Source organism: Semicossyphus pulcher, unplaced genomic scaffold, assembly GCF_022749685.1.
Source record: "Semicossyphus pulcher isolate SPU_LCO1_2020_fin unplaced genomic scaffold, fSemPul1.0.p SCAF_4, whole genome shotgun sequence".
Taxonomy (NCBI): domain Eukaryota; kingdom Metazoa; phylum Chordata; class Actinopteri; order Labriformes; family Labridae; genus Semicossyphus; species Semicossyphus pulcher.
The window spans coordinates 4609687-4618750 of NW_027211715.1; the positions used below are offsets into that span (position 1 = coordinate 4609687).

At 46.9% G+C, this 9064-nt stretch overlaps 1 protein-coding gene across 1 annotated transcript; it reads left to right on the forward strand.

Moving 5' to 3' along the window:
* The first annotated feature begins 1391 nt into the window (after nucleotides 1-1391).
* zbtb11 (zinc finger and BTB domain containing 11) lies at nucleotides 1392-8816 on the forward strand. The gene is made up of 10 exons (XM_069679957.1): nucleotides 1392-1871; nucleotides 2906-3153; nucleotides 3497-3728; nucleotides 3809-4797; nucleotides 4892-5212; nucleotides 5295-5709; nucleotides 5879-5996; nucleotides 6084-6242; nucleotides 7638-7813; nucleotides 8048-8816. The coding sequence occupies exons 1-10, from the start codon at nucleotides 1562-1564 to the stop codon at nucleotides 8587-8589; spliced, it is 3510 nt and encodes a 1169-aa protein (XP_069536058.1). The 5' UTR covers nucleotides 1392-1561; the 3' UTR covers nucleotides 8590-8816.
* The last annotated feature ends 248 nt before the right edge of the window (nucleotides 8817-9064 follow it).

Sequence of the window (9064 nt, forward strand, 5' to 3'; positions counted from 1 at the left end):
GTTTTGATATCCGAGGCTTTTATAGAGAGGTCCTAGAGTAGAGGTAGGATGCTTAAGACAAAGTAATATACATATATGAACCCCTACAAGAGGTTTATTCTATTATCTTAGTCTACATACATTCATAGTTTTGGTACGAGTGTCGTTTGGGTAACTTGGTGTGAGCAGAGCCATCTCCAGCTCAGCGTGACAAAGACAAAGGAACTGATTGTGGATCAGAGGAGGGCAAAGGCACCGGTGACCCCTGTTTCCATCCAGGGGGTCAGTGTGAACATTGTGGAGGACTACAAGTACTTCGGGGTTTACTTAGATAATAAACTGGACTGGGGCAAGAACACCTAAGCCATCTACAAGAAGGGCCAGAGGCCAGAGCTGCCTCTACTTCCTGAGGAGGCTGAGGTCCTTTAACATCTGCAGGACGATGCTGAGGATGTTCTATGAGTCTGTGGTGGCTAGTGCTATCCTGTTTGCTGCTGTGCGCTGGGGCAGCAGGCTGAGGGTAGCGGACGCCAACAGTCTGAACAAATTGATTCGCAAGGCCAGGGGCGTTGTGGGGGTGAAGCTGGACTCTGGACTGGAGAGGAGGATGCTGTTTAAGTTATGTGTAATCTTGGACAATGTCTCCCACCCACTCCATGATGTGCTGGTTAAGCACAGGAGCACATTCAGTGATAGACTCATTCCCCCAAGATGCACCACAGAACGCCACAGGAAGTAATTCCTGCCTGTGGCCATTGAACTTTACAACTCCTCTCTCTGACTGTCTGATACTCAGACACCTGTTTTAAACACACTACATTAAATGTATATATAATTCTCTGTATATATAATTAAGTGTATATATAAGTCACATATTTACTTATTCTGTACATATAATTCACAGCTTATACATATTCTGTATATATAATGTATTTATTTATTTGTCTTATTAACATATTTTAAATATTTTTTTCTCTATTTATATTTTCTATGTACTTCTAGTCTGTATTTGAGCAACTGCAATGCACAAATTTCCCCCCGGGGATAAATAAAGTATTTCTGTTACACACTTGTATTCGACCTGTCGTGTCATTAAGCCCCACAAGTATGTCTGTATTACTGTAGTTCATTACAATAAAATAGAGGAAAATGACTGCTACAAATACATACTAAAATAAAATAATGATATTTACATCAAGAAAAAAAATACAATTTAAAAATAATTTAAAAAGCATAACTTATTGTCATTATTGTCTTTTTATCGTTTCATAAGCAGGTCATAAGTTTGTGCATGGCGCCCTCTTGTGGTGAGTAACGTTCACGACGTGCTTCCGCCATTGGTGACGCAAATTCCGGTTGTGCAGCAGCCATTTTATCTGTTCGGGCAAGTCTACCCTGACGGTTACGAACTGCAGTTCCACCTTGGAAAACAATTTGAAATGTTGTTCTGGCATTTCTGTTTTATGTTATCTACTTCCTGATCGCAGTATTAAATTAATATTACGATTTCACAGGACGAAGGGGGCCATTCTCTTCAAGATAAATCCATCAGTCAGCGTGGAAAACGCGGGTCAGCTGAGACATGTCGTGTGAAGAAAGCTACTTGGCCATCATACGCTATCTGACTGATGAACGGGAGCCATATGCGCCGGGGACTCCCGGTAATACCAAGAGAAAAATACGCAAAGCGGCTACCTGCTACGTTGTGAGGAACGGGACTTTGTTTTACCAGCGCCGGCTGAAGGGCCAGAATGATTTCACGGAGCTGGAGGTGGTGCTGCAGGACGGCCGGAGGAAGGAACTTATCAACGAGACGCACATAACCGAAGGAGGGGAGCACCTGAATCAGCAGCTCACCTGGGAGACCATCTCTCAGAAGTACTGGTGGAGAGGTAAGAGGCTGGAGCAGAGTCACCGTGTGGACACAGTCTGTGTGAGGTGATGAAATCATGGTGTAAACATAACGTCTGGAGCAGATATAAATACGCCAACCGCCATAGTTGTGCACAGCGTTACTCACTGTCTCCATCTAGTGGTCAGTAAATGTGTTTTTTTTTTTGTTGGACCCTGTTAGTAATTTTAATTTACTGTTTTGATAATTAGATTAAAGTATGAATAAAAATAAGGAGATACGCGGAAGTTATTAAACAATTTACTGTCTCTCTCATTGAACTAAAAAGTTGAATGCCGACATTTCTACAGAAATTTCTGACAATAAGTGAAATACAAAAAAATACTTGAAAAAATTCCAAATATATATTAAAGTGAAAAGTTCACAGTTTTCAGTACCTAAAATGTAACTTAGCCTTTTCTTGATCTTATATTATAGTGAATAGAGATGCATGACAACACAGGGTGACTCAGATACATTAAGATGCACAATACGTGGCCTACGATAACATCACGATACAGCGATTCTGCAATAATTGATACATTGCAAGACAATCATATATCTGCCTCATTAACTTCTGCGGCCAATTAATTCACGTTACTCTCAAGTATGTCATTAGCACCAACGTGAGGAATCAGAAAGTAGTGACGCAGTGAGTCAAAATCGCAGGGAAATCTGTTTAGAGCTCCTTCTATTTGTAAATTGAAATATCGATATATTTAGTGATCACTTATTGTATTGCACGAGTCAGGACAACGATACATTTCCGCATTGATACTTTGTCCCACGCCTGTATCAGATATACCACTACTCATACGAGCCATACGAGGATTAGCATCAGGTTTCAGAAGAGAGGAGGAAGATGTTTTTTCTTTTCTGAATCCTAAAATTTAATTAATTATCTTTTTGGTTTTTGACTGTTAATGACGCAAAATAAGCAATGATTAGTTCTGCTGCCATTTCTTTGATCATACTTGTTTAAAACATTGGTGTTATTGTTGTGCATGAGGTGTCATTGTTTTTTTACGCCCACAGGTATCCTGAAGAACGTAAAAGACAGCATCAGAGAGTGCGCTCAGTGTCAGAGCAGACGAGGTACCGATGATGGCTCAGGAAGTCGGCTCTTCTCCCGCCCGGGGAGACGCAGGGCTGCCCACATGCATGATGAGGAGGATGAGGAAGAGGAGGAAGAAGAGGGAGATGATAGTTTATTCCTCACAGACTCGTCTTGTCCCCTGAGGTCCAAGTTGGCCAAGTCCATGGCGAAGCACGAACTGGTCTTTGTAGGTTTCCAAGATATTTTGTTTTAGTCCTTATAATTAGAGGTTTTATTTCATATATATTTAGGAGTCTGAATGGCTAATGGGTACAAGGTGTATTGCAATTGCTCCAGTAGATTGCATCAACCTGCTGCTGCAAATCAGGCTGTGATGTCTGCAAAAAAACAAGCACTTTATCATAATGCAGCCATAACGGCCTGTTTTGCTGCAGCAGATTCGAGAAAGGCGCTTGAGAAATTAAGAACTTTTAGTAATTTCAACCCCAAACATGGGGCCCAGGTTTAATACTGTAGTAATTCTTTAATTAAGTCTTTCTTGTTGTGTGTTGTGTGTGTGCTTTATCCAGGTGGACAGTAAAGGTGAGGTGAATCAGTTCCTGCCCAAACACAGCCAAACCATGCTGGACAAACTGAACCAGCAGCGCCTCAACAATCAGTTCTGCGACATCACTCTGCTGATCGAAGGAGAGGAGTACCGGGCGCACAAAGCTGTGCTGGCAGCGTGCAGCGAATACTTCAACGAGCTCTTCTTTGAGAAGGGCGCCGCCTCCACTCACGAAGCCGTGGTCGACCTCTCAGGTGAGACTTTGCTGTCGTTTTCTGTCCCGGATGTTTTGCTCAGTTTCTCAGTTTTAACCTCCCTCCGTCTCCCTCTGCAGGTTTCACCAAAGCCAGCTTCCTCCCGCTGCTGGATTTTGCGTACACCTCCATGCTCACCTTTAATTTCTGCGTAATGGCAGATATCGCCAACCTGGCGCGACATCTGCTGATGACGGAGGTGCTGCAGATTTGTGAGTCTGTACACAAGCAGGTGGAGGAGCAGAAGCTGACGGTGTATCAGAAAGGAGACGTGCACACGGTGGTGTCGAGCCAACCCACGTCTCAGGACTCTAAGGATGATTCCTTCACGGTCACCATACAGAGCGACGGCTGTGCGGTGGTCACACAGGGCGGTGTCGCAGTAACAGGCGAGCCTTTAGCTTTTGTCGCAGCTCCTGAAGAGGCCTACATCCAGGAGCCGATGACAGTAGTGACTGAAGCTGTAGAAGGAGACACAGTGCAGCATGTGGAGGCCGGACAGAGTGAAACAGTGACTCTGATCACCCATAGCGGAGCCGCTGAGCCAGGAGAGACGGTCACTCTTATCTCCCGCAGTGCTGAGGGAGCAGAGGGAGAGATGATGACTGTGGTCACCCACAGCGGACAGGCCGGAGCGAGTGAGTCTCTGGCTGTGGTGTCAGCCTGCCTGGCCATGGAGCAGCCGCAGGTCGCAGAAGCAGGAGCCTTCGTTATAAATGTGGATCCAGAAAAAGTGAGCCCGTCAGAGGCCGTCAAAGAGCCGCCCGCAGCAGCGACATCACCCAAGGAGAACGTTGAAGCAGCACCTGCACCCCAGAAACGCAAGAGAGGCCGTCCAGCTAAGGTGAAGAAGGAGGTGGAGGTAGAGGAGTTCGTGCCTCTGGAGGAGGATCCCTCTGCTGACGAGGGCCACGGAGACAAGCAGGACGTGATGTCAGACGAGCCCAACAGGAGACGTCTCAGGCAGCGCTCTATGGCTGAGGGCGGGTACGCTCGATTACACATGGGGCTGGAGGAAGAAGAGGAGGGGAAGAAAGGGTCGACCTCGCCGCGTGCTGCCACCCCAAAGGTACATCCTGACTTCCCCTTTCATTTACCATTGTATGTGAATATCTAACTTTCCTGTATGAGTTCAGAATAATCAGATACGACTGTCTTTGTAGGTGGGTCCGAGGCCAGGTAAGAGGGGAAGACCACCAAAGCAGCCGGTGGAGACTCAAGGTGAAGGACAGTCTGCGGCTGAATCGGGAGCAGATCTGGAGGCTGGCGCGGTGGAGAGCCTGGCAACAGAAGAGGTCGGCACAGACGAGGCTGGGACGAAGCTGGAGGAGAAAGACACTGAAAGCAAACAGGATCAAACCCCAGCAGAGAGCGCCGTCGACGGAGAGCACACCTGCTCTGAGTGCGGCATGTCCTTCCCAAGACGCTACGCTCTCATCATGCACACGTTAAAACACGAGAAGGCTCGAGGATACAAGTGCAGCGTAAGTATTACTGTATGTCAGGATGTCACTGTTAAATGTTAATGTTATAGATGTTGTGACCGAGGTGTTTCTGTCCTTGTAGCTGTGTAGTAAAGAGTTCCAGTACGCCGCCTCCCTCCGCGCCCACCTGGCCCGACACAAGCAGCAGAGCAGCCAGCGAGCCCCCGTCATCAAACCCCCCGTGGAGCCGAGCTCTGAGGGGAAGACGGACAGCGATCTGGACGAGAAGACTTCATCAGCTCACACCAAAAGAGAGTTTGTGTGCGACATCTGCGGGAAGACGTTACCGAAGCTGTACTCGCTGCGGATCCACATGTTGAACCACACGGGCGTGCGGCCTCACTCCTGTAAGGTCTGCGGCAAGACGTTCGCTCACAAACACAGCCTGAAGATGCACCGAGCGCTGCACGACGTCACCAAACAGTTCCAGTGTCAGTACTGTAAAAAGTCCTTTGTTAGCAAGAGGAGCATGGAGGAGCACACCAGTGTACATACAGGTCAGTGCACGCTGCTGCACGCTCACCTACATTACCAAACACATTTTAAAAACATGAATACAAAGTGAGAAACTGTTTTTTCTAGTTGGGTAAACCGACAGACAGATCAGACTTGATCCTTCTCATGTTTGCAGCTGTTTTAACTGTTAACAATAAAATCTTTTACCAGGTGAATCAAAGTATCTCTGCAACACGTGTGGAGCAACTTTCCACCGAGCCTCGGCTTTGAGCAAACACCTGAAGAAGCACCTGCCCAGACCAGACGTCCGTCCGTTCCCCTGCGCTCAGTGAGTCGCTGTGTTCGTCTCTCTTCAGTGATGAAGAATGAAACAATGCCGTCATTGATTAAATGTACTGACTTGTGTTTCCTGCAGCTGTGACAAGAGGTTCTTTGAAGCCAAAGATCTGCAGCAGCACATGAACAAGCACATGGGTCTGAAGCCGTTCCAGTGTCAGGTGTGTGGGAAGTGCTACAGCTGGAAGAAGGACTGGTACTCGCACGTCAAGTCCCACAGCGTGGCCGAGCCCTTCAAGTGAGTCTGACATTGAACAAGGATAGTAATATACATACTCGCATAAAGACAGATACTTTACAGTTAGATGATTCTGCTGCAGCACCGTCTGTCGGCCAAATGGATCCAAATTTATGAAGCTCACTCAGATGTCATATCTGGTGGTTACAAAAGACACATCATCCAGGAGACGCGACACTTATCGTAACATAAGCCTCTCTCTGGATGAAATATCAGGTATTTACCTTTTTCTGGCCGTGGTCTAAAGACGATTTTGGTGACGATTGCTTAAATTTGCGGGCTCACAAAAAAAAAAAAGCTTTGGACTAAAACAAAAAATTGATCTTAACACAAAATGACTTTTATCTGATCTATTTTTCTGGACCAAACCAGGAGGAAGTGCCTCAGGCTTTGAAGCCAGTTTAACTTAGTGGTTTAACCATGTAACACTAACTACCCACGGCGCCCACAACCTCAATTTCAGAGCACTTCTCACCGGCCCTTACTGTTGCTAGGTTACGAAAGTTGTCTGGCAGCATTTACGCTTTCTGGGCAGTGATTAAGTCTGTTTTAAATCGCTCTAATTGCTTAAAGTGATAATCTCGAAGATTTTCATGTAAATAAATGTCTGTTAAGTCACTTCTATTTCAGAATGAGGTAACACAATGGTGACTGAGCCTATGGCCCACTGATGAAAGCCTCTGCATTTGCAGTATATAGTATTATTACAGACTGGGTGTCTGTGGCGACATTCGCGGAAAAAATCTCAAGCGGTGCCCAGTTAGTGACGCGTTTTCCATCACCCAGCAGTGGTTGGTCTGCCAGAGAGGGTAGGCGGAGCTAAGCAGCTGCTTTTCCACTCTCTGCAAGTGTTGCGAGTAAACAGTAATCTACTATGGCTGAACAAACAAAGAAAAGATGGATGACTACAGATACAACTTCAACAAGAAGTGAAAATCCAAAGAAGAAGAAACAAACTCGACGCTCAGATGAAAAAAACTGTCTAAAAAGCAAGGCGACCGTAACAAAGGGAGCCAAGCGTGGACGTCTGGTTAAATTGGGAAGTGTGCTCCCAAATGCTTATATAGCCGTAATTAAAGCATTATGTCCTCAAAATTTCTTGAATCCAGAGTTACGAAAAAAGGTTTAATTCCTGAGTTTTATTCAGGTTTCAAATCAATTCTGATTTATGGTTTAAAGGTTACAGGCCAAAGTGTAAACACTGTGCACCATCTGTCCACATTGCACTAAGTTTGACCCTGAAATCCCTTTGGTCAACAACAACACACCCTCAGGTGTGAAGCTGATAAAGGACAGACACACAGACAGTGGGTGGTTATAGTTGGTACCCAGTGCATCATGATGAGTTTGGGTTTTGGAGTCTGCACATGACTCATGTTTCCTCTCTGTCCTCAGGTGTAATGTGTGCGGGAAGGAGTTCTTTGAGAAGGCTCTGTTCAGGAGACACGTGAAGAAAGCCACACACGGGAAGAAGGGCCGAGTGAAGCAGAACCTGGAGAGAGAGTGTGAGCAGTGTGGGAGGAAGTTCACTCAGCTCAGGGAGTACAGACGCCACGTCAACAACCACCAGGGTGAGACTCCAAAGGGGTCCTGTTTGTGCATGTCTGTATGTCAGGCCTTTGTGTGTGTGTAGCATGTTTGAGTGAAAAAATTGAATTCCCCCTGGAATTGATAAAGTACGTCTTCTTCTGTCTGTCTAAATATTAACGTAGTCACGGAGACGTCACAGTCTACGCTTCACACATAACAGGAAGAGATTTCTGTGACGTGGAAGCTCATGTGTTTGATTTGTTTTTCTCTTCCAGGAGTGAAGCCTTTCGAGTGTCTGACCTGTGGCGTTGCGTGGGCAGACGCTCGCTCTCTCAAACGTCACGTCCGCACACACACAGGAGAGCGACCATACGTGTGTCCCATGTGTCAGGAGGCCCACATCGACGCGCGCACCCTGCGTAAACACATGGCCAAGTACCATGGAGACAACCTGCCGGGGAAGATCATGCTGGAGAAGGACACGCTGCAGTTCCACAACCAGGGCACCCAGGTGGAGCACGCCGTCAGCATCCTGGCCTCCGAGCTGCCCCCCGAGCTCCGGCCGGCTCAGCAGACGCCCGCTGAGGAGATCGAGACGGTGCTGATCACAGAGGAGACGGTGGAGGCGGTGGAAGCCGTGCAGGCTGCGGAGGCAGCAGCCGACGGCTCGGTGGCCACGCTGTCCGATCAGGGCATCATGCAGGTGGTGAACTACGTCCTGGCCCAGCAGGCGCTCACAGGGGCCAAACTGGACGAGGCCCCCGAGGTGATCCAGACCATGGAGGTGGAGGTCGCTCATGTGGCCGAGGTGGAGTGACTCCTCCCCCACACAGACTGAATGTTTGTCACAGTCCGTATAAAATGTAACAGAATGTAAAAAGATGATTATTTTTTGAGAATGTAAATAATGTGAGTAATGAGTGGAGTCTGTAAAGGCCAGATCTGTGTGCTGGTTGAGTCGCGTGTGTGCGCGCAGTCATCTTTCCCTGTCCAGTGTAAATAACAACAGAAACAGAAACAACATGAACTGAAATAAACGTAGAAAGTAAGACACAACATGTCCGTGTTTTCACTTCTTCACCTTGTTGCTTCAGTAGAGCTTCATGTTTCTGTGATATGCACAGAATCACATTTGCTTGATAAAACAGAAAAACAGAAACTTCTGTCCTCCACTCTGCCAGGGTTCACTGAGGCTTGGGCTCAGCTCCTCTACCACACACACACACACACACACACCACACACCACACACGCACACACACTCAGTCATGTCGTTTCGACACTGAGGCAACAA

What these genes read in the sequence shown, in the direction of transcription:
- zbtb11 (XM_069679957.1), top strand. Translation starts at nt 1,562, where the DNA reads ATGTCGTGTGAAGAAAGCTACTTGGCCATCATACGCTATCTGACTGAT. An exon ending in GCACACCAGTGTACATACAG is followed by an intron (nt 5,710 to 5,878) that starts GTCAGTGCACGC and finishes ATCTTTTACCAG; the next exon opens with GTGAATCAAAGTATCTCTGC. An exon ending in CGTCCGTTCCCCTGCGCTCA is followed by an intron (nt 5,997 to 6,083) that starts GTGAGTCGCTGT and finishes TGTTTCCTGCAG; the next exon opens with CTGTGACAAGAGGTTCTTTG.